The sequence below is a fragment of the Littorina saxatilis genome, linkage group LG9 (genome assembly GCF_037325665.1).
Source record: "Littorina saxatilis isolate snail1 linkage group LG9, US_GU_Lsax_2.0, whole genome shotgun sequence".
In the NCBI taxonomy this organism is placed as follows: Eukaryota; Metazoa; Mollusca; class Gastropoda; order Littorinimorpha; family Littorinidae; genus Littorina; species Littorina saxatilis.
Window position 1 is genome coordinate 30,027,796 of NC_090253.1, and position 26,606 is coordinate 30,054,401.

At 39.7% G+C, this 26,606-nt stretch overlaps 1 protein-coding gene across 1 annotated transcript in view; it reads left to right on the top strand.

Annotated features, from left to right (window-relative positions):
- Positions 1-4,220: 4,220 nt before the first annotated feature.
- The window catches only part of LOC138976905 (T-box transcription factor TBX2-like), a 65,887-nt gene continuing 43,501 nt past the window's right edge, over positions 4,221-26,606 (top strand). The window contains exon 1 of the mRNA XM_070349798.1: positions 4,221-4,652. Coding sequence (XP_070205899.1) covers positions 4,315-4,652 — 338 coding nt within the window. The 5' untranslated portion in view covers positions 4,221-4,314. The remainder of the gene's footprint in view (positions 4,653-26,606) is intronic.

Consider the following 26,606-nt stretch of genomic DNA (forward strand, 5'->3'; position numbering starts at 1 on the left):
GTTATTTGTTTTGTTTCCACCATAAAGACCATCCCCTCCTCATCGTGGTATGGTGGTGAAACAGAACCAAGCTATGCCGTCGGAAGAAAATCACTGAAATTTCACTGTCCCTAAAACGTGGGGGTGTTTTTCATTGTGAGAAGTATACCGGTAGGGTTCTCCCATGGCGGACGGGTTGGTTGCTGGCTAACGGGGCTCTGGTAAAGACGGAGATGTGCTGGATAGTACCGGTGTGACGGCACAGAGGCCCAAGGACACAAGCGGTCATCTCAGCAACCTCCAAACGGGCAGACTGGACTCGACAACCATGGTAGGTAACCAGTCTAGGAGAAGGAAAACTCCGAAATAAAACCACGGGCAGACCAAGCTCAACAGCCCAGGAAGGCAATTGGTCTAAGGGAGGGACCCCTGATCAACGTCCATGGCCGAAGCCGGAGATGCGGGACCCCCTGGGTGCCAAAAAGCGCTGCATCACGCAAATCACAAAATGATGGAGACAAACCAATTGATCAAACGTTATAGTGCTCAACCTCTGGAGATCCGAAGTTTTGTTTTGTTTTTTCAATTTTTTTAATTTGCTTTTGTTTGTTGCTTTAGTTTTGTTGTTGTTTGTTTGTTCGTCCAATCGTTTTTTAATACGTATGCTTCAAATACATATGGCACACAACATGATTGTATAGGCTTACAATCTCTTCTGGGGAAAAACCCCAATCAATTGCGCATGTTGTGTTTTCTCTTTTGTTTTAATGCTTTGTTGATTGGACTGTTGTCAAACTGACAAAAGCTGTCAACGTTTTCGGATGATAATGAGTGTAAAGAAAAAAACCAGTCACTAACATTTTAAGCTGAACGACTTGAAAAAAGTCATATAAAGGATAGAGAATCAGAAAGCCGAAAGAAACACCACCTATAGTGAATAAATAAATGAATACTTTGCATGGCTTCTTGAATACGTTTACTGTGTTTCCTTTGGGGCTGCTGTCTTGCAGTTAATCAATTAATACATATCGACTTAAATACATAATTTGCTTCGCTCCTTGAAATACCTTTACTGTGTTTTCTTTGGGAGAACAGAAGTATAGAAGGTATAGCTTTTCTTCTTCCCCCCCCCCCCCCTTAATTTTTTTTGGGGGAGGGATGGTTTGGAATAAAGGGGGGGGGGGGGCTGAACTGGCAACTAGTCAAGATTTGTTTTCTCAATGCTAGGCACATGCGGGTTTCTTTAAGACAATCCATTATTCATCAATCATGCAAACAATGACAAATGACATTCAATATCACCATTAGCAGACGCGGCAACAAGACAATTAAGCACGACAATAACGAAAAGCACTATCAAGGCATCAGCGCCCATCTTCCTATATTCCAGACATGGGACTTATGCCCTTATTTATAATGATTATGAAGTCGGATACTGCGTAGCAAACACTGAAACAACCCAACCAACCAACCAACAAACAGACAGCAAGCTATACCTACACAGGCATATACGCAGGAAACAGTTCGCAAGTGAGATTGTAACGCCCGATGGAACTATTTTCCATAAACATACGTCAAACAAAAAAATCAAACAAACACATACAACACAACAACAATTATCAAACAAACTCAAAAGAAAATCGTACCCGCTGTCACTAATGAACTGCGCATGCACGAATGTAATATACGGTTCACTGAAAAAGACGCACACATGTACAGACAGCTTTCACATCATGAAAAGTGCACTCATTAAATACGAGTTACCGTGTCGATCTTTTTGAGAGAAAAAAACAATCATTAACGTGCGATGAAAAACTCAACACTTTGAATAATTAAAGTAGCGGTCAATAAATCAGTCACTCAAACTCAGTGTGAGGAAGAGCAGCTACTTTATTGATGTACCTCACCCACATACAACCCTGCAGGCATTTACGATACCTCAACATTGTACAGTTCCATTTCACAACATCCCACAGATAAACACCTTCACACCCGTTACGAAAACAATTTACCGTTAGCGCACTCGAAAATCGTACTGTCCAGCCTCAAAACCCACCTCCACTCCTCCTTCTTCTCCCCTCCCCCCTTCCAAACACACACATCCTTTCACTCCCTTTCCCGTTCTTTCCTTCCAGACGCCAAAAGGGCGGAAAGTGGGCGGAGCTTAACGCCGCAGGCACTGTTGACACTTTGCACAGACTCTGACAGTCAGTTGACAAGCAGATTGGTGAAAAGGGGCGGGGCTTCGACGCTGCGCGAACACTGCCTGCGCATCTTTCTGCCACCAACAGCGGGGCAGCGGCTTCACACAATGGGCGAAAACTGTCACGCTTGTTCGGTGCAAGCAAACTGGGAGGGGAGAGGTTTTGACTGACTACACAATGTCTTGTAGTGTTGACAGAATACCGCAGGAGTGGTAGAAGGGAGGAGAGGCGGAGGAGGGGGTGGGGGGAGGAGGGAGGAGAATGACTTGATGATGAGGGTTTAAGTTGTTGACATGTTCACGAATTGCCCACCCCAATTCGTTTATCCGGTAATAATTCAACTTTGTGACCCTTGGCACTCTGAGGCCTTTCAGTCAAACTGTAATGACTTTCTGTAAATAGGCTGTTTCTCTCGAAACTCCCCACCCCCTCCCCCCTACCTACACCCTGGTGTCTTGGCGCGGTTACTTGGCGGCTCTAGAATTCAAGACCGTCGTTACTTTACTGGTTTTTTTTTCATATTTGCGACGTCACAGTTTTACTTTGAAAACTCGAGTTATAAAATGTAAATTGTTGTTTTGTGTTCGTTCAACTTCCATCGACTCCCTTTCTTTCTTGTCTTTTTCCTTTTTATCGTTATGTTTTTTTTCTGATGTTTTTACAATTTTATTTTAATATGTTTTTGTTTCTTATGCAGCAGAAATAGCCAAGGAAAAATAACAAAACAAGCAAACAAACAAACAAACAAACAAACAGCAACAGTGATAGAGAGATGAGCAGTCTTACCTACTATACAACGTCGAAAAGGCAAAACACTGCTCCTGAGACACTGATGAGGGCAGAACAGTAGCCGCGCCATATAGGTAGCCAATGGCGTCGCACTTCCCATAATTACACCTCCTTTCCTCCTTTCTTCCCCCACCCCCTCCATCCCCCTTTTTCCAAAATCTCTCAACGCTGCGCGCACCCGTCAGCCGACTGCATGGCAACTCTCTTCAGCGCGTGCTCTTCTGCCGACCGAATATTGTCGTCTGCTACTTCTTTACCATTTCTGCATTCCTGGCGAGGTGAGCGTGGTTACTTCCCTTGACTTTCTTGTCTCAAATCTCTAACCGAGACCTGTGGTTCGACGAAGTAGTGTTTTTAGTGAGCTGAACTTTCTCGGTCTCGCTCATCATTATTCATTCGCCGAGACTGCCTGACGTCTGCAACTTGTGAGTGAAACTGGAAGAAGCCGGCTCCGATGACGACGCTGCGTTTTCTGTTGTGAAACTTGAGACTGGAAGTAGTAAATCGTTTTACAATCTACACCTATACTACACCTTGTCTCAGGTGTAATAGACAATTGTGCCGTCAGTCGTCTGCTGTGATACTACCTCTGATAGAAAAGATTGAAGCCGAGGTAGCGTTGATTCCAGTGCTATTCGATACTGCTTATACCTTTGCTGGGCCCCCAAGGGGGAAAGTGATGATATCTTGCATCTCCCAGCAGGGGTGTGTGATAGGTATGGTGTGACAACTTCATCTGCGGTGGTCTTGTGCTATTTTTGCACACAGGAACGAGGGAAAAAAAGAAGCCTGAATTGTGCTTCATTAATCAATTCTCCCGAGGGCTGAAATAACTGTCCTATATGAGCAATTTGACCATGCTGGTTTATAAAATGTGAATGCAAATGCATGAGCATACATGCAGGAGTAAAAAAAAGAAGACTTTTCTCTGCAAATGAAGAGCACATGATGAAGCAATAATGCAATGCAGCACCATTTTTTTTAGTACTGCTTTGACAATACCACACACAGGCGTTTACAGAAATGGAAGGGATGTGATTGTCCGGTACTTGTTTCACAACAAACCTGGCAACGAATAACATTTTCTGCAACTAGAAAGTTTTGCAATTTAATCAGTTCAACCGTGGTGGACAAGTCCAGTAAATGTTAATCACATTTTAGAACGAAATCCAGAAAGTGAACTTGTACATTCTATTTATAAATCAAAATCCAGAACGGTCTAATTCCGACGAACTAACATTTTTTTTTTTAAATCCTACAAAACTGAAGACGTTCAGCAACTATCACACTGTGCTTTGTGTGATTTTACATCCTCACTTCCAATTATCACCACACCCCAATCATGGCTTTCTCACCGTTCGGCTACATACCCAGACCCTCAGACTACGGCGTGGGATCCCTGCTGAACCCACACCACTACTTACCAGGACTTCACGGACTTCATCCTCACAGCCTGGCCTCCCCCTTTCTGCCCAAGCTCCAGAGCGCCTTGAGGGCCGGGCTCACCCCCGGGGACTTCCTGCCCCCACCCCACGGGTTGGGGAGGCACCTGGGAGGTCGGGGGATGGAGGTGAACGACCCGGACGTCCAGGATGATCCCGAGGTGGAGCTGGAAGCCAAGGATCTGTGGACCTGCTTCCACAAGCTGCAGTCTGAGATGGTCATCACCAAGTCTGGGAGGTGAGTGTGACATGGAGTAAAGATCTGTGTATAAGCCTATATGCTGTTTTAAAACATGGTTTATTTCTGTCTTGGAGATGAGTGTGACATGGGTTTGGTGTAAATATCTGTGTGGATATATGTTGGTTTAAACCATGTTTTATTTTTGTCTGGGAAGTGAGTGTGCCATGGATTTAGTGTAAAGATCTCTGTATATAATATACACATAAATAAAACATTGTTTCAACCAACATACATATATAATATGTCGGTTGAAACAATGTATTTTTGTCTGGGAGTTGAGTGTACCATGGATTTAGTGTAAATATCTGTGTGGACATATGTTGGTTTAAACCATGTTTTATTTCTGTCTGGGAAGTGAGTACGAGTGTGCCATGGGTTTAGTGTAAAGATCTCTGTATAATATACACAGAAATAAAACATTGTTTTCACCAACATAATGTGTTGGTTTAAACAATGTTTTATTTTTGTTTTCATATTCGTGAAATGTACATAAATTAATAATTATGAAAACAACAACGAGCCTGCAGCTGATGGTAGTGTCTTCATAACTAATTTACAATCAGAAAAAAATTACATGAAAAAAAAAGATGACAAACAGTCAGACCCACATATACAACAACAAAAAGTCAATCAGTTTTACACAAACATATCATTCAAATTCAGAAGAAAAAAAAGAGAAGAAACACAATCTAAATGTATTTTGTGTTGAGGCTGGTTGCCTTGATATGAATAATCACGGAGGTAGATGGAGAATGGTGGTCGTGAAGGTGATAGTTGTGGACGTGATGATGATAATGATGATGATGATGAAAGTTAATCTGCAATTATAATCCAATTAAAAGAATGAACATCTCTTTTTAAGTTTGGTTTGGTTTGTTTTGTTTTGTTTTGTTTTGTATCGTCTTGCCTTGTATTGTATTGCATTGTATTGCATTGTAATTTGTATTGTATTTGTATTGTATTTGTATTGTATTGTATTGTATTGTATTGTATTGTATTGTATTGTATTGTATTGTATTGTATTGTATTGTATTGTATTGTATTGTATTTCAACATATTACTTGTTTTGTGGTAGATTTCTTTATACGCAAAATATTATCATCAATATCATTATCATCATCATCATTATCAGCACTATTATCAGTCTTCCAATTTAGGCAAAGTATTTTTAGAACTTTGCCTAAGAAGAAAAACAACAACAACAACAACAACGACAACAACAACAATAAAACAACAACAACAACAACAGCAACTACAACGACAACTACAACGGCAGCACCAACAACACAAAGAACGAAATACAAAATATTGCAAAGAAAGAACAGAAAAGAATGAAAACAACAAGCAATTGGAAACAACCAGATTCTCGAATTATTGAACTTATCATTCGTGGCTATAAATCATGAAATGCGTATGCATTAGGAACTCACAATAGTTGCGTGTAGAGTCACGTCATATTGATGCTCACGGCGCTGATAAATGATGATCTACTTGATTTATTGGGACAGCCACACAAAGAGCGCGTGATGGTAATCGATTCTGTAGAGAGGTGTGTGCATGCACATGTGTGTGTGTGTGTGTGTGTGTGTGTGTGTGTGTAAGTGTGTGTGTGTGTGTGTGTGCGTGCGTGCGTGCGTGCGTGCATGAGTAAGTGTGATGTTTGTGTTTGCATTCGAATTCCTTTGCCTCTGTCTCGACCAATGTCTCAGTTTTTGTCTTTGTCTGTCTACCTGCCTGTCTGTCTGTTTGTTTGCCTATCTATCTTCCTTCCCGTCTGCATCTCTCTTTCACTCTCTCTCTCTATCTCTTATCCCCTCTCTCTCTCTCTGTCTGTTTGTTTGCCTGTCTGTCTGTCTGTTTGTCTGGCTGTCTGGCTGTCAGGCTGTCTGGCTGCCTGTCTTTGTCTCTGTCTGTCTGTCTCTGTCTGTGTCTGTCTGTCTGTCTGTCTCTGTCTCTGTCTGTGTCTGTCTGTCTCTGTCTGTCTCTGTCTCTCTCTCTGTCTGTCTGTCTGTCTCAGTGTCTCTCTTTGTCTCTCTCTGTCTCTCTGTCTCTGTCGCTCGCTCTCTCGCTCTCTCTCTCTCTCTCTCTCTCTCTCTCTCTCTTGTTCTCTCTCTCTCTTGTTCTCTCTCTCTTTTGTTCTCTCTCTCTGACCACATATTTGCTATGTGTATCACTCTCTCTCTCTCTCTCTCTCTCTCTCTCTCTCTCTCTCTCTCTCTCTCTCTCTCTCTCTCTCTCTCTCTCTCTCTCTCTCTCTCTCTCTCTTGTTCTCTGTCTCTGACCACATATTTGCTATGTGTATAATATAGCATATACATTTGTGAGTGTTGCCAACTTGCCGATGATTCTCATTATTTTATCTGTTAACATTTTTTAATTTGTTTTATTGTGGACCATTTATCTAGTCTAAAGTGCATGCATAGGATGCATGTACTTACGTGATTAAAAAGAGAAATAATATATATTGGAATATAAATCTCGTTATCGTGCGTTTTATTATAATTCTGTTTTATCCTCTATTCTGAATGGTGGTCTGTATTGTCATCAACGTATATATATATATACTAGAGGAATACCCAGCCGGGGTGAATCGCGAGACAGAGACAGACAGCGTGGCGGTTCACCACAATCACCTTTGAAGGCGAAGTCCTGTCAAACGGGATTGAGAATGTTAGAGCTTATTTCTTAGCCCTATATTATCTGTTGTGGCTTCTCAAATGCCAGAACATACAGACAGACAAAAGCCGCTAGACCCCATCACAAACAGAACTCTATAATCCACAGGTGTTGCCCACACACACACAAACACACACACACACAGAGAAGCCGTATATATATATGTATATCTATATCTATAAATATATAGAGATAGGTGACAGTGTATTTTTCGCGTGGCTATAAATTGATTCGACCTTTTCACTTTGACAGTAAGAACAACTTACGGGTGCAAGGGAAGCGTTCTGGACAGCGCAGTGACATTCTAAAAATAGTAACGTAGAAACGGGAATATGGATTGAAGCCACACGAAGGAAGGGAGATAAACGCAAAACACTGGAGAAGATAAGGAAGAGTTACTGGGAATGGTGAAATGAACAGAAAAACCAAAATCGGTTCAGCGCTGCGCGCTGAGAGCACGTGTTGAAATATCTCATCGATGATATTGTGTCCGGGGTGTAGCTGAATACGGTGTCCAAATTTGAAAATGATCCACCGAGAACTTTGGCGTTGTGATGTGGTCTAGCGGCTTTGGTGTGTCGGTATGGGGGCCCGGGTAGCTCAGGTGGAACCAAAATCGGTTCAGCGCTGCGCGCTGAGAGCACGTGTTGAAATATCTCATCGATGATATTGTGTCCGGGGTGTAGCTGAATACGGTGTCCAAATTTGAAAAAGATCCACCGAGGACTTTGGCCGTGCATCGCGAACAGACAGACAGACAGACAGACAGACAGACAGACAGACAGACAGACAGACAGACAGACAGACAGACAGACAGACAGACAGACAGACAGACAGACAGACAGACAGACAGACACTAGTCGTATATAAATATATATATAGACATTTCGAGTTTTCTTTCGGGATTTTGTGAAAACAAAAGTTTAATTCAACTGCAATTGTATTTGACATATTACACAAACATGATATTTTTAATCTGTACTCAAACATATTCATGCGCATATTAGTGAATTGTGTATGATCAAACAAATGCAAACGTAGAAAAAAACAATATTGGGCAAATTGAAGCGATTTTGGTTTGAAACTACACGCATTCATGAACATATTTAGCGGATACAAATATTGCATCCATATTATCATAGCATCAGAGCTCCACAAGCAATGCTTGTATGCTCTTAAACTAAATATTTCGATGTTAAACAGCTTCAGCTAGAGGAAAGGTCAGTCAATGACTTTTTTCTACTTTAAAGGTCAGAAAAGCTGCATTCATTTATAAAGAAGTCACTTTGTTACGTTCACATCACGATTATATACATTTTTGTCAATAACGATTACAACATGCTTTATCATGCTCTGAACACATTTTGAAATGTCACACTGCGTTATTTGATATTGCTTAGTTTGATGAATTTGTCTTTGCACATGTTACACATTCATGTATACTGCTATTCCATTATGATAAAGGGTAAATCACTGAAGGCTACGATACTACACTAGTTCTAGCTCATAAGCATGTGTACGAATGGTTTGAATTTTTCAAAACACACAATATTAATTTAGAGGGAAAAAAACGCAGCTCTTTTAAACATTTTCATTCATTCTTTCATTCATTCACCGAAAGAAGAATGACAGAAATACACCAAAAAACACAGAGAGGAAGATATAAAGAAAGACAAAACGAAAGAAATAAACAAAGAAAAAAAGGAACACAGAAACAAAGAATACAATAAGGAAGGAAGGAAGCAAATATGCGTGTGTGTGTGTGTCTGTGCGTGTGTGCGCGTGAGTGTGTGTGTGTGTGTGTGTGTGTGTGTGTGTGTGTGTGTGTGTGTGTGAGGGGAGGGGGGAATCTGCGTGTTTATATATAAGAGCATGTCTTTGACAAAACTTAAATTTTTCTTGAATTTTAGTATCCTAAAAGCAACGAAGAACGTCAACACTGTAAGCACTATTGTACGATAGAAAACGCATTTTTAAAGACATACACATTCAAAAAAAGAGATGTATATATGTATACATAATTTTAGCACCATCTTCAGCACGTGTTGCGTGTGTTCAATATAGTAAGTCACGGTATATCACATCACAAGGTGGTATAAATCAAACATCATGCAGTCACTTATTTTTTTCGTTTTCTTGTCATTGTCGTTGTGTGCATGACTTGTCACTGTTGTTCTTTGCTGTTCGATCTGTCAGCAGCTCATTTCACAATTACCGACGTATGTTGCTCAAAACATTGCGCGATTTGTAATGTTTCATGTTTTGTTACGCTTCAGTCGTAAATAATGTTAATGGCAGTTGTGTTTATATATGTTGGTAATTACAGTCATTAGCTTATATAATAATAGATGCAGCCTGTACTGATACAGCTCTTGTGGTCTCTTTGTTTTTGCAAAGTTTGACATGTGACTATAGACTCAGTTGAAGGAATGAATAAATACATTTAAAAAAAGGAATGGAGTAAACAAAATGAATAAATACATTAATGAATGAACAAATATGTAAATGAAGAAGTACATAGGTAGATAGGTAGGTAGGTCGCTAGGTATGTCGCTAGGTAGGTGGGTATAGGTAGGTGGAAAGGTGGGAAGGTGGGTAGATAGATAGATCGATAGATACATAGATACATAGATACCTAGATACCTAAATACCTAGATAACTAGATACATAGATACATAGATGCATAGATACACAGATACATACATAGATATATAGATACATACATAGATACATAGATAGTTACATCAGTAGATAGAGGAGATTTATGAATCAATTTGAAAAAAGGACACGCTATTATTATATTGTATGTGAGCGTTGCACGTCTGTGCCGTTTTCTTTACGGTGGATGCAGGCGAATGTAAACAATAGTAATAAACAATCTTCTCTTGCATCAGGTAGATAGATGGTGCATGAGCCGCAAAATTGTTGCTAAACAAAATAATTAAAATTTAAAAAAAAAAGCAAACAAACAAACACACAAACAAACAAACAAACAAACAAACAAACAAACAAACAAACAAACAAAAACACACCTCCACTGTACATTTACTGAAAAACAATTGTTGTGTTAATCAAAATATTTCTTTCCTAGCCTATTTGCCCTTTTCTGTGTGCATCTCAAATAAACACAAACAAACTATAACTCTGAGATATTTTTTAAAAATTTACTTACTTTAATTTACTTAATTTCATCGTAACTTAGTTATGATTTTGATTTTAATTGTATTTCATTTAATGTGATTTAATTGAATGTTCCCGTTTGAAAATATATTTTTATTAAGTTAGTCATGTATTTGCGTTCTGTCACTTTTAAAAAAACCATCAGAGCAACTATACAAACAAAAAGAAAGAAACGAACTACTGAACAAAGAAGCTAACGAACAAAAACTCTAATAATTATTTTTTTACTTTTTTAAAAAAAAATATTATTTTTTAAAATTTTTTATTATTCTCTTTTTGTGGAGTTTTTTAAAATATTTTTTACATGTATATATGCCGTACATTACAGGACATCACCTAAACAAGGGGACAAAAACATAAAACAGAAACATCTAACAATAATTTAATGCACGAAACACAAGGTCGGGTTGTTGCTATGGTCCAGACGCTTCAAATTTGAAACACAAAACTATAAAGACAACTCGTGGACATGCACCTGCAATGACCAAAACTCAGTGACGTAGTACAGGCTTGTGATGTAAATATCATATCATCATATAGATAGGTTTCATGCGGTAGAGATGGTAAGTTATATATTAAGGTCGTCCGGCTACAGCAATTACACACTTAAAACACTTAACATTGTCATATAAATATATTTACCAGCTCCTGCACAAATGACTCAGACTTCGTGGGAAAGAAGGTAAAGTATTTTGAAAGGTCAGCACACACACATAATCTCTGTGACTTTCCTGTCATAATGCAAAATGTGGGGAGCATGCATGATGAACAATTATCATCGTCATGGTTATTAGTTGTCGTTGCTTTTTTTATATTTGCATGTGGTTTTTTTCTTCTTCTCATAATTGTCCTATTTTAGGTTATGCACTCATTTTTTGAGCAGTTGATGCATTTTTATTGTAGTATATCTGTGTCAGTTTCCTCAAGAACATCCAGGCGCACCCGTCTATATATATATATATATATATATAAAACATCAGAAATTGTGTAAGAAACAATTGACAGTCAGCAGAGACTTTCTTCCGAGATTTGTTAAAATCTCTTAGCAGAGATAGAGAGAGAAATAAGTATCCCTTCACAGACAGCCTATTGGGAGCATCAGACCCTCCTCAAGGGGGACCGAGATTTACAGAGCAAAGTCCCTTTGTGGGGGACGTATCGCAAGGTAATCTAGTCCTGATGAGGACCATTGTATTTGTACCTAGACCAGACACGTGTTTCGACACTATTGTGTCTCATCAGTGGTTAGGTGGTACTGATGGCGAGAGTTGTCAACCCATGGTATCCAACTAAGAAGCAAACCATTCTCTGAATGGTAGCTTCTGTTGGCATGGGAGACTACCCTCATCTGACAACCCCAAGAGGATATCTGTGAAGGGAAACACTTTGATTTAAGGCCAAAGTGTAGAATTGATATTTATTAAGAAAGAATTTAGAAATTTAGACAAGTTTTAACCAAGAAATTAGGTTAAAACAAGGGAAATTTGAAAAAGCCTAAAGGGAGGTAACTCTGTACCAGCCTGCAGATCCAGAAATGGATACGCGAACAAGTTAGATCTAATTTTGAAAAGGTTAAACAGGAAAAGCGGTCAACTTTTCACTGCTGTTCAACACAGGACTTGGTAAAGAAGAAGTTTTCTGCTTTATTCAATTGGATCGCTTTAAAGGCGATGCAACTTTCACGGTGACCACATTATAAAACATCAGAAATTGTGAAAGAAACAATTGAAAGTCAGCAGAGACTTTCTTCCGAGATTTGTTAAAATCTCTTAGCAGAGATAGAGAGAGAAATAAGTATCCCTTCACAGACAGCCTATTGGGAGCATCAGACCCTCCTCAAGGGGGACCGAGATTTACAGAGCAAAGTCCCTTATATATATATATATAATATATATATATATATATATATACACACGGACAGACAGACAGACAGAAAGACAGACAGACAGACAGACAGACAGACAGACAGACAGACAGACAGAAAGACAGACAGACAGACAGACAGGCAGACAGGCAGAACAAAAGGACACAGACATGCACATTAATTGCACTCTCCCCAGTGAACGGTCTTTCCCTCTGGCTCGCTAGCTGTCTTGTCTGGTCCGTCTCACCCTTTCGCCTTTCACTCCCCACCGACCAAACTCACCCCCCCCCCCCCCCATCTTTCCCCACCTATACCCAACCCGCTTTCTAGCTGTCCCGGCCAGTGAACGGGTGCATTATCGATGCGGACAAGCGACTGTTGACGAAGTGCTTTCACACCTACCCAAGCATTACTGAACTGCGCTGATCGATTGATAATCGCCGTGGAGACGCTTGGGTTTAACACATACATGCACATCGCATTTTGTTCCTCTGCTGTTGGTGGTGTGGACGCGACAGTGTGCATGCAGTCGGGCGTTTAGAAGAAAAAAAGTAAATGAGGAAAAAAAAGAGGTTCAACTATTAATTCAGAGAGAGAGAGTGTGATAAAAGAAAAAAAAGGAGAAAAACAACAACAAACACAATTAACAAATCAACGCACAGTGTTGCTTTAACAGCATAACATGATGACGGAAAGAGGCGCCCACACACACGCATCAATTAATTCAGTTGATGCAAGTCATTTTTTGTCACAGTGATTTTATCACCTATTTTTTTTAATATTTTAGAATACGACGTTTTGGAGAGTTGTATAACTGATAGGACAAGATTGAAGGCATTAAACAAAGAAAACATAAAAAACACATTCTGTTGTATATAATAATTGGTAACTTTAGTGCAAAGCGTTTTTACTTTTCAGTGAAACACACCTTTGACAATGAGCCGTGAACATAGCGGTGAAGTGGTTGATGTAAGCGTATACTCATTCACAGCAGTATTGTGTTCAAAACCAGTCAACACAACTATGCAGAAACATATTTCATTGTCTTTTCTTGCTTCGTAGCGTATAGAATTGCTTAGCTATACAACACTGATTTATGACTGCCATGACAGTTTCCAGTAAGAAAGGAACTTTACCAAAATGCAATTTCATGAGAAATTGTAATCACGATCACATCATGGCAGACAATTGTGAGAGCAAGACAGAGAGAGAGAGAGAGAGAGAGAGAGAGAGAGAGAGAGAGAGAGAGAGAGAGAGAGAGAGAGAGAGAGAGAGAGAGAGAGAGAGAGAGAGAGAGAGAGAGAGAGAGAGAAAGAGACACATACACAGAGAGAGAGAGGGAGAAAGAGAGAGGAGGAGGGAGAAGCATACCAACACACAAACAACCAAAAAAGCGCAAAGAACAACACTGAACCAAAGTCTTGAAAAAAGATACCAGAGCATCACGATTTGCGCAAGCGCGGTGTTTATATAGTAAAACCATGTAGTGAACTATAGCTGTTTGTGCACGAAAATCTATAATCTTAAATGATCAGAGCACGATCTTCACATTTCGTTTTTGATGATGAATTCGTTTTTGCACATGAGAATGCCACATTGATCCTGACCCTTTAACTAACGCACAGTTACAGTATTGTTTTCGTTGTCTTCTTCATTGCTTGTTTTCTGTCGACGGAACAATGATGCTGTTGTCTCTGGATCAGATTTGTCTGTGTCTGGGCTTCATTAGAGCCTTTACTGAAATCGATGGTAAACATATACTTTGTTGTCTTATATTGAACGAACTCTTATACGTAGTTAAAATAATTGCTTTGGTAACAGCAACAGAAATACCGTTTTATCATCCCTGGCCCTGTCGTCATCGTCGACATCATCAAAGAATAGTACGTTCACTGCCTTTCAAGAATCGTTAGGGAAAAAATAACACTTAAACTAAGCACTAACCGCAATCACCGCAACCACAACAACAACAACAACAATAGCAACAACAACAACAACAACAACAACAACAACAACAACAACAACAACAACAACAACAACAACAACAACAACAACAATGCTTAATGTTATTTATTCAATTAGTTCTTGTATAGCTTCGACAAAACGACTCGACTCTTCCCTTATGTCATTGCAGTCATACACAGAAGTGCATAATTGAGCCCAATCCAGGTTCGATAATCTGGCACCTAACAGTCATCGCTTCCTTGCTTATCTACTGTTGGCGTTGCCCCGGGAGAATGCTGAGATTTGCAGATCGATCACAGGCGCCTAAAGTTAACATAACAACAGAACTGAAGCACCATTTTGTTAAATAACGTCCCAAAACATTGTGACACTTTCAGATTTTAAGCAGGAGAAGCTTTGGAGCAGGTTTTGTTTGTTAACTTGAGGCTAGTTTAGCTGGCAATAAAGACAAATAAACATGTTTGTTAATTTGATCTGAGGGGAACGAAAATACGTAACAGGTGGACTGCTATAACATTTGTAAATTTAAAAGAAAAAATTACTACATATACCGTAAGGCTACACATTTAAATGGTCAATGTCGTCTTTTTTTGTATGAACGTCAGAACACATTTTTTTTGGTTTAGTGTTTAAAATTATATTTGTTTTACATTAATTTTGACGCCTATAGTTATGAGCCGATTAGCTTTCACGGGCAAGGCGGCGTAGAACAGTTGAATCGATTGAACTCAGAGGCTAGAAAGTGAAGCAAGAACAGACTGAGAAACCCAGTAAATATATAATACCGATGCTGCCATGCACTCTTTTACTAACATTATATTCCACACTTCCGGCTTCTTCGCTTTTTATATTTAGTCAAGTTTTGACTAAATATTTTAACATCGAGGGGGAATCGAAACGAGGGTCGTGGTGTATGTGCGTGTGTCTGTGTGTCTGTGTGTGTGTGTGTGTGTGTGTGTGTGTGTGTAGAGCGATTCAGACTAAACTACTGGACCGATCTTTATGAAATTTGACATGAGAGTTCCTGGGTATGAAATCCCCGAACGTTTTTTTCATTTTTTTGATAAATGTCTTTGATGACGTCATATCCGGCTTTTCGTGAAAGTTGAGGCGGCACTGTCACGCCCTCATTTTTCAACCAAATTGGTTGAAATTTTGGTCAAGTAATCTTCGACGAAGCCCGGACTTCGGTATTGCATTTCAGCTTGGTGGCTTAAAAATTAATTAATGACTTTGGTCATTAAAAATCTCAAAAATTGTAAACAAAAATAAAAATTTATAAAACGATCCACATTTACGTTTATCTTATTCTCCATCATTTGCTGATTCAAAAAACATATAAATATGTTATATTCGGATTAAAAACAAGCTCTGAAAATTAAATATATAAAAATTATTATAAAAATTAAATTGTCGAAATCAATTTAAAAACACTTTCATCTTATTCCTTGTCGGTTCCTGATTCCAAAAACATATAGATATGATATGTTTGGATTAAAAACACGCTCAGAAAGTTAAAACAAAGAGAGGTACAGAAAAGCGTGCTATCCTTCTTAGCGCAACTACTACCCCGCTCTTCTTGTCAATTTCACTGCCTTTGCCATGAGCGGTGGACTGACGATGCTACGAGTATACGGTCTTGCTGAAAAATGGCATTGCGTTCAGTTTCATTCTGTGAGTTCGACAGCTACTTGACTAAATATTGTATTTTCGCCTTACGCGACTTGTTTTCTCTCTCAAATTTGTATTCGAAAACCCCCAAAATGGACGGACAGACTGACGGGCCGACAGCCAACAAGACACAGACAGATGGAAACTGATCAGACTGTGAAATACTTCATTATTCCCGAAGTATTGTTAATTCTGTTGTCGTGACTTTATCCGCCAATTATCAACAATTTCAAATCTCGCAAAGAGGTATACACAATAATTATTCTGTTTGGAATAATCACACCCAAACCATGCAGTAATATCTTAAACTAATGTGCAATATATAGTTATCGTGATTGGAACATTCAACTATTGCAAAGTCATTAAGCGCCGGTATAAATCACTGCAAACATGTGCACGTCGGCTGACAATCATGGTGCGGAACATGCATGGTCGGAGCAAATAGGCAGCAACTTTCAACCGACTTGGTTCTGGCAAAAATCGTTCGAAAATTGGTGGAAAAGTTGTTGTAGATCTGCCGTGTGAACAGCACCTTAGTCTATACCAGAAAATGTTCCGTTTATAAAGCGAGACGCGGGTGCATGAAGAAGCTTTGAACAGACAACAGCAAATACACTAACGACATAACACAGGCAATGCTTCAGAGTCTTTTAGCCCATTATTTCCCACAGACATTATTAATTCTGACGCCCAGATTACCACCTAGATTATGGTCTAGATAAACCTGACTCAACCTTTGCGGTTCTTTTGTATTGGTTAATGTCGGCATGCAGAATTCACGAATATCGACGCAAAACCTGTCGACACACATTTGGCATTTTCACGCTCTATCAGCTCTTTTGAAAGTTAGCACCGAAGACAAACACCTATATTAATTATCCACATAACCGTAAAGTAGGCTCTTTTTGAATTCAGAGGTGTAAACAAAAAAACAAAAAGTCGCGTAAGGCGAAAATACAACATTTAGTCAAGCTCAGTCAAACTCACAGAATGAAACTGAACGCATTGCATTTTTTTCCGCAAGACCGTACACTCGTAGCATCGTCTGTCCACCGCTCGTGGCAAAGGCAGTGAAATTAACAATCCAGAAAAGCGCGGTAGCGGTTGCGCTGAAGAGGATAGCACGCTTTTCTATATCTCTATTCTTTTTAACTTTCTGAACGTGTTTTTAATCCAAACATATCATATCTATATGTTTTTGGAATCAGGAACGGACAAGAAATAAGATGAAATTGTTTTTAAATCGATTTGGGAAATTTCATTTTAATCATAATTTTTATATTTTTAATTTTCAGAGCTTGTTTGTAATCCGAATATAACATATTTATATGTTTTTGGAATCAGAAAATGATGAAAAATAAGATAAACGTAATTTTGGATCGTTTTACACAACAACAATTTTAATTACAATTTTCAGATTTTTAATGACCAAAGTCATTAATTAATTTTTAAGCCTCCAAGCTGAAATGCAATACCAAAGTCCGACATTCTTCGAAGATTGGTTGGCCAAAATTTCAATCTATTTTATTGAAAAATGAGGGTGTGACAGTGCCGCCTCAACTTTTACAAAATGCCGGATATGACGTCATCAAAGACATTTATCAAAAAAATGAAAAATATGTCTCGAGATACCATATTCAGGATCTCTCATGTCAAGTTTCATGAAGATCGGTCCAGTAGTTTTCTCTGAATCGCTCTACACACACACACACACACACACACACACACACACAAACACACACACACACACACACACACACACACACACACACACACCACGACCCTCGTCTCGATTCCCCCCTCTACGTTAAAACATTTAGTCAAAACTTGACTAAAACATTTAGTCAAAACTTGACTAAATGTAAAAAGAGGAGAGAGAGGGGGGAGAGGTTGAGAGAGAGAGAGGGGGCCGGTGGGGGGGGGGGGGGACAGTGAGAGAGAAACAGAGAAAGAGACAAAGAAAAACACAGAGATAGTGGGAGAAGGAGAGATGAAGACATACATAGAGGAAGAGAGAGTGAGGAAGATAAATGTAAAGAGAGAGGGGTGGAGGGAGAGAGAGAGAGAGAGAGAGAGAGAGAGAGAGAGAGAGAGAGAGAGAGAGAGAGAGAGAGAGAGAGACGGACAGCCAGACAGCCAGCCAGCCAAACAGACAGACAAACAGACAGACAGATAGATAGACAGACAGACAGAGACAGCCTGCCAGCCAGCCAAACAGACAGACTGGGTTAAGGGGGGGGGGGGGGGGTCATGAGTGTTTGCTTGCCGCTCGCACCTAAAGTTCTTTGAACCAAAACGTACGCAAATGACACGTTCTGTGATAAATCGATAATGCGCTTCCTCGATACGGGGGGCGCGCCTGTTCGAATCTTGTTTGAAAATTGAATTATGTACACGGCTAACCGGAAAAAGGCGAGGCTTGCTTTAATTGGTATACGTACTTATAATCGTTTTTGTGCCCATTGTTCAAGCTAACTTTACAGAATCACATGCTCGCAGCGGCACGAGGTATATAGGAACTGTGGTCGACCTGCATGACTGCGGAAAGGGGGAAACATTAGAAAGATAACGGAGAAAAAAAAGAGAGACAAACAAGATAACAAAGGTAACCGGCGGGAATGAAAACAAAATAAAACACATGTACCAAAACCGAAAACTTAAAATTAGTCTTTTACTGTTTTTCTCTTTCTTTGTTTGTGTTGTTACTTTATTTTTTTCTTTCTGTCTGTCTGTCTTTCTTTTTTTCTTTAGCTCTTTCTTTCTTTCTTTCTTTCTCACACACACACACACACACACACACACACACACACACACACACACACACACACACACACACACACACACACACACACGTGCACACACACACACATACACACGGACGCACACACATACGCCCGCACACACAAACACACACACACACACACACACACACACACACACACACACACACCTCCTCCCTTGATTCCCCCCCACCACCACCACCATTTCTTCTCCTTTCCCTCGAATAAACACAAGCAAACCTCATCTGCTGAAAACACAACGCACACACCACCGCAATATCGATACAGGCACACTCGCTTTTTCTCACCGCAATCTAATCATGTCTACGCCTCTGATATCAGAACAAACATCACTGGTGTTTTTCTATCGCTTTTTTCTCTCCCTCTCTTTCCTCGTCACATTTTGAATAATCATTGCCTCCTACACCTAATTAGTTCAAAGTCAACATCGACGATGAAGCTAGGTGGGTTTTGTCAACGACAATGCAAATGCTTATGTTCAATACTGCAGAATTGTTCTTTCGTATATCACGGGGTGTGTTTGTTTTTTCTTCACTGTGACAAGGGGAGACAAAAAATGTCACACGCGGTTGAAGATGTTATGATTTTATTGCGGTTGTGTGTGTGTGTCGAAATCCTTGCTACGCTCAGTTTATGTGCGTTTTTTTCTGTTCATTTTCAAATTAGTTGTCTTTTCTTTTGTTATTTCGTTTTCATTTTCTTCTCAGTCTGAATTTTCTTTATTTATTACTTTTTTCTCTGTCTTACATTCTTTTTTGCTTTCTATTCCCCTGCAAACGCAAGTACACACACACTCTCACACACACACACACACACACACACACACACACACACACACACATACGCACACACACACACACACACACACACACACACAACACACACACACACACACACACACACACAACCAACATCGAACACGTCTGGTGACAAGAGATGTGATATTTGCGCGTGACGCGCGCAACCTTTGTTTTCTTGTTCGACATTCTGACAGCGTAAAGTTTGCTATGCGGGCTTAGGGTCAACAAACTATCGTGTGCTAGTGTTTGATACTGTGTTAATGAAGGTTTGAGTTTGATTATGGGGGCGAGGACGCCCCCATTCTATACGGATAGTTTCGAGGTTGACCATGGGCAGCGCCATTTTGTTGTGAAATACGTCATCAGTTTGTGTACACAGGAAGTTGTGACATCCGTCACCCTATGGGAGGGGTGACGTCAAAATTGTTCATCTGTAGAAAGTTGTGAAATCCGTCACCCTATGGGAGGGGTGACGTCAAAATTGGTCATCACAGAGTTTGTGTAACACAGGAAGTTGTGAAATACGTCACCCTATGGGAGGGGTGACGTCAAAATTGTTCAACAAAAACATGATATGTCGCATTGTGCAGGGTCAACTGCAACAAACTCAAACCGAGCCATTCATACCTATCTGTATTTGAGTGACTTATATACCCGACATTTTTATTTCTTATTTTTAGCACAGGTGTAGGAAAAATCATGAACCAAAATGTTATTTATTTTCTAATTTAACATTTTTTTTACAAATATGACCATGGTCTTTTAAACATACAGTGACATTAAACATTGTTATGTTAAAAAAAAGAAAAAAGAAAAAAGCTTTTGTGCACAAATCAGAAAATACATTGTACATTTTACCTACAGGCCAAACCGTGAGTGTCTGTGGCAAAGCCCGACCCAGGAAATTGCACTGATTTTATATTTAGATCAAAGGGAAATTGTCAAGAACAGGCGCTTGCATTTGGATGTGTCCAATGATAGTAGGTTTGGTTGTGATCAATCAGAATAATGTAGGAATAAAAATGTATGACAGTTTAGTATGATGACATGTAATTCACATATGCTGAAATATGATATTATACATCATGTAATATTATTATGGCTGTTGCCATGACCATGAAACCCAACAAAGGTTTAATGTAATGTAATTCAAAATACCAAAACCGAGCACCTATTAATCTCGTCTTTGCGCGTGAAGATTGAGGCCGTCTGCCAGTAGCGGTTAGGTCATACAGTGGAACCCCTCTCTAGCGACCTTTAAAATGTTGACAAAAATCGGTCCTTGTCGAGGGGGGTCCTTACAGAGGGAGGGGGGCGGAGTCAGGGGGCCACAAAGAAAGTCAGATTTAAAAAAAAAAAAGAAAACAGAGAAGTTTGAGTTGCTGACGACCGTTCCCTCTGAAAGCAAACTGCTTCGATTTCATGTTTGTCCTTGGTGTCCACCAGTTCTGGTGCATGTACTACCCTGGCCAAGTTTCCTCTCAAGACATCAAAGAGACCGCCCCAGTATACTCTACAGCCTCTGGGCGAACCACCTCTCATAGCTAAAACTGGGTCAATGACCCCTGGGAAGAAGGTCAGTGTCTATAAAATTTTACTCCTAGGCCTGCGGCCAGGGGGGGGGGGGAGTATACCGGTACCATTTGAGAATCAGACCAAATGAGAATTGAACCATTTGAGAACATCCTTTTTTTTTCAATCACTACATCGAAGGCCTGCGGCCCGGGGTTCACATGGGTTGGTTTGTTTGTTTCAAACCCACACCCATATACACACATTTCCCATTTAAACCATTTGTCGGCCCCCTGTCGATATTTATCGACTAATTTCCTTGTGAAATATGTGTGTGCGTTTGAATGTTTGGGTGTGAGAGGGGGGGGTCGGGGGGAGGGGGTTAGGTGTGTGTGCGTGTTAGTGCGCGCGTGCGCGCGTCTGAAGGAACGAACGCGTTAACAATTTTAATGAGTGACACCCTTATCATTAGAGTGCGAAATCATTCACGTCACGCAGGCGTGTCGCACGCACACTAAGAATGAATACATAAGTTGTGATTGCAAATAATACGTGGAGGATATTTGAAACATCATTTTAAAATTCATTTTCCTGAACAAAATAAACATGCAGCTGATAACTTTTATACAGCGCACACATTGTCAGTTGCGAAAAGTTTTACAAATTTATTATTGTTTTGTCAATATATTGATTGGATTTTTTACTGATTCATTTTGTTTTTGATTTAATTTGATTGAATATCTTTTATATATGTTTTTTTCTCAATCTTCTGACTTCATTTGATTTCGCTTCACCTTATTTTAAATTGTGTTCTTCTCAATTAAGCTAATCACTTGTACTTAACTGTGTTTCACGTGTACATTGTTTAGTGAAAAGGCAATAACTTTTGTCCAGGTTTCAATCCCAATCCCAATCTTTTAAATCTCTTTTGCAGACCTAGACCTTGAAAATAAAATACATAAACATATAAAGACATTGCGGATGAAATTCAATGAGCTTTTTGAAAGATGAAAGCAGGCCAGACAGGTTCTTAGAACAAAGACATATACGAACAAGAAAACCATTGGACGTACATGCGTAACGGTGATGACACTGTTGGAGCGAGGATTTGGCGTTACGATGGAATGAGATAAAAAATAAAAATAAAAAAAATAAAAAATCACGAAAAAGGATAAAGGAAAACGAAGAGAGGGAGAAAAAAAAGTACTAAAGAGGATTGCCAGATGCGCGCCATACACGTCATGATTTCTGGTAATTTGATGGACCCCGATGAGCCAGGCCACTTGTCAATTACCTTCATCCGATTGTCTCCCCTCGCCACCGGTTGTCGCCCTTTGGCTCAAGTCGTCACGCTGCGCTGGGTGCATGTGTGGTCGTCACGCACGCACGCACGCGCTCACGAACGCACGCGCACTCATGCAAACGCTTTAGCTCAGATTTATGTGCAATAATGCAGCGTTGATCCCGCCCTGAGCTGATTACTTTTTATATATATTTTTTTTTTTAAGGGAGGGGTGGGCGAAGAGAGAGGAGGGGGTGCAGTTATAAGTATGACTGTATATATATATATATACATTGTCAAATGAGTGTGCGTTTAGTCGTAACATAATTCTTTTTAGTGCTCATGCTCAAGCATATGCTTCGTTCAGAGCTTGAAATGAATTAACGAAGGACAATCTTTGAACATGCATATGCACATGTATGCAGGAAAAAATAAGAGTGAAATACAGATTGGGCAGCGCCGTACTGTACGGGCAGCAGCCCGAATTTCCATGAGGATAACATCACATGCTATGCTATGCTGCTATGCTAAATTGGTTTTTCTGTCCCCAGAACTATAGTGTCTATTTGAGGATAAAATCACATGACTACAGTCATTGTACCTTTTATACCTTTCCTTATAGAAGTCAAGCACACCCATTCAGAACCACCGATGAAACCATCGGCACCAACCTTACCAACAATGCTACATGATACCTTATACCTTTCCTTATAGGAGTCATACACACGCTTTCAGAACCACCGATGAAACCATCGGCACCAACCTTACCAACAATGCTACATGATACCTTATACCTTTCCTTATAGGAGTCATACACACGCTTTCAGAACCACCGATGAAACCATCGGCACCAACCTTACCAACAAAGCTACATGATACCTTATACCTTTCCTTATAGGAGTCATACACACGCTTTCAGAACCACCGATTAAACCATCGGCACCAACCTTACCATGCAACAATGCGCCCCAATTATAACAAATCATACGTGGTATACATGAAAATATCGCACAGACACAAAACCGCAGATAACGTTACCACGGTCAGCCGTCAGACATACTATCATAGCGGTATCGGTGTCCGAGAATTACGGTTTTGACAGCCGGAGAGACCAACAATGGTGCTTATGGGTTGGCAGGCATTAGGATATGATAGGGAACACGCCCACTTTTGATAACTGCTATAGGCACCCTTTGCTACCGATAGTCGTTGCGGTCCTCTAATGGACGAGGTTATAGTCAAGTTATCGGCTTTGTGCGCGTGATTGCTAATATCACCCGGTGTACGATATCTGGTGATATGATACGGCGCCGGAGTTTGATGTAGCTTTTTATTTTTTTTTGTGTTTTTGTTTTTTTTGTTTTTGTATGGTAGAATTTTATTTTTTAACAAAATGCATTTATTGCATCACAAGACTCGCGTATATTTGATTTGTTGTTGTTGTGGATGTTGCAGTTATTCGTGCTCAGCCTGTATTTCTTCGTTTGTTTTCAAACCACGACACGCGCGCATGCATGAGCATCGGACTTCCTTTCAGCCACCCCTCTCACATGTACGCACACAGCGTTTGTATGCAAACGTATAATCACGACAACATGCACAGTGGAAGTAAACAATTTATATTCGCTAAGTCAGTCAAAAAGTCAACATTTTTGTTTCTCACAGTCAGTTCATTTCTTTCTACTTTCCCTAGCTCTTTTTGCCTACGTGCTAATACTGCATGCATGTTAAATAGGTGTGAACTTTGCTTCACCTTCTTTGTCGGAACATTGATCTATATACAGGGAGGAGTCTTTTCCTCCGAGATCCAAAGCCTCTGTCATCCTTGCTTGCCCTCTGTTTTACCTGCATGGCTTTTTTGGCCTGTACCAAGTTTGTGTATAGATGCACTTGCTGCTGTGAGGTTTTCTCTTGTGTTTTCTACTGTTACACTTTTGCTGTTATCTTATATTAAATTCGCGAGAAGGTGGAATTTCTGACTTTTTGCTTTATCCTCTGGCTTTTATTACTCGGACATTCTAGGCCAAAAGTGTTTTAGTGAGAATTTAAAAAATTCTTTTCTCTTGTTATTATAATTTTATTGAAGGTTCTGGGGATTAATTATTGTGCGTGTATACCAAAGTATCTGCTTTATTCGTTTGGTTGGTTGTCTCGTTACATGCATGGTTGGTCGGTGGATTACTAGGTTGATCACGAAGCTTTATTTTGTTCTTGTATTGTTTAAAAAAAAATGTACCATCATAAAAACAAAGCAGTGAAACAACAAGTTTGCAGATTTGATAAAGACAAATCACCATTCATGAAACTAATGGATGCAAAAACGAGTATTATTATATTGAAATCAACGATCAGTCATACCAAAGTCCGTTAGATTGCAAAGCGAAATGTGGGCACCGTCTCAACTGTGGCCAACTTTTGACGTGGGATAAGACATTTCCTCCACTTGGCCACATACCAAATCTGAATAGCCTTGCTGCTTTCAGTACACGGAGGACATTTCTTAATGAATTCATTTCGTAGAAATCACTAGGGCTTTTACGAAATGAATTCAATACAAGAAAGTCCAAATCACATGAAACAGCAAGCAGTAAGGCTGACATGTTCAATTTTGGTATGTGACCAAGTGGAGTGATGGTCTTGTCCCATGTAAGAACCTGGTTAGAGCTGAGATTGTGAGCCGAACTGTTAACACAGGAAGGACTGTATCATTAACGATTGTGTAGCACGTGCATCCTTGTTGCACGCCGTGATATCTACACATCGACCTCCCTTGACCTTCCAAAAGGTGCTTGAACTGCAGACTTCCGTTTAGTATTGATGTGCCTTATTATGACCTTCTTTCGTTGACAGTTTCACAAAGGCTTGCCAAGTTTTGCTGATCCATAAGACGTATTGCATTTCTGTCGGATTCCAGCTGCCGGGGATGTATACAGTGCATAGACAGGAATGTCAAGTGACTCTGTTCAGTTAATAAGATTACGGTATGCTGTTTGGCGATCGAAACCTGATAATAGATTGGTTTTGACAGTTTGATTCGACAAACTTAAAGTGTTGTGGGTATTATGAAATGCCCGTTAAAACTACATTGAAAGATATTACTGCTGGACGGATTAAAGTTCTGTTTACAAATGAACAATGGCACAGGTATACACAAACAAACAAAATACCTGACTGACTAGTTTTATATTGATTTTGATTTACAGCATCAGTTAAATATTAATCTCATTATATGATAAAGATTAACAAAAAACATTTAAGCAAACACAAATAAAATCAATGTAGAATTATATATTGATTGAGTCAGCCAGCACTACGATGAAACATCAGGCGGACAAAAGAAAATTAACAACAAAAACAATTTAACTCAAGATTGGCTCGAACAAAAATGTTTCGCAAAAAGGCAACACGCTCGAGGACGGAGCCACACCTCTAAGCGTCAGAATACGGAGGAGTGCAAATATGCAAATATAATTTTCAGATCAAAATACAGAACATTTAAAACTGTGCAAAAAGGTCACATCAATGGAATTAGACGATGAATTAGATAGCCACGCACTCTTTGCATTAGAAGATGTTTGGGCCCAGAATCGAAGTTCAATAATTGTCTAACCAAAACTTGTTATGCCTCCAACAATTAAACGTGCGAAAGTGTATGGTTACATCACAGCTGAGTCATACAATCGAAAGGCCTGCAGGCACAAATCAAAATATAAAACTTTCCAAAGGTAGCAAAAAGTACAAACGCACCACTCATTATAAATGATAATAACAAAATCCGAGGAAGACAATTAAAACAAAGTGCAATTTGTAAACAAAAACTTTCTGTCAGGAAATTATCGAATTTCTTACGAAAATGCGTTTATGATTGTGGCAATCTACATGCCGAAACAAAAAATCGCTCGATGAAGCCCCAAAATCAATAGAAACAAGTATGTGTGCGATTCGTGCGCATGTCGAAAACGATGGTTAGGTATTTTTGTTACAATTTATCTTTGTAGACCGTGAAGATCGAAGTACTTTAGGTCTTCTCTGTATCCCTATTTACTTTTGTTCTTGTTCTTCTTCGTCATTGTTTCATCGTCGCCGTCGTTGCGACCGTCGTCGTTCTTTTCATTTGCGTCCTTCCTTTCGTCGTGTTGACGTTATTTTTGACATCTGTGTGAAGCGTATTGATCAATTGTAAGTCGTTTAGTAATGTTT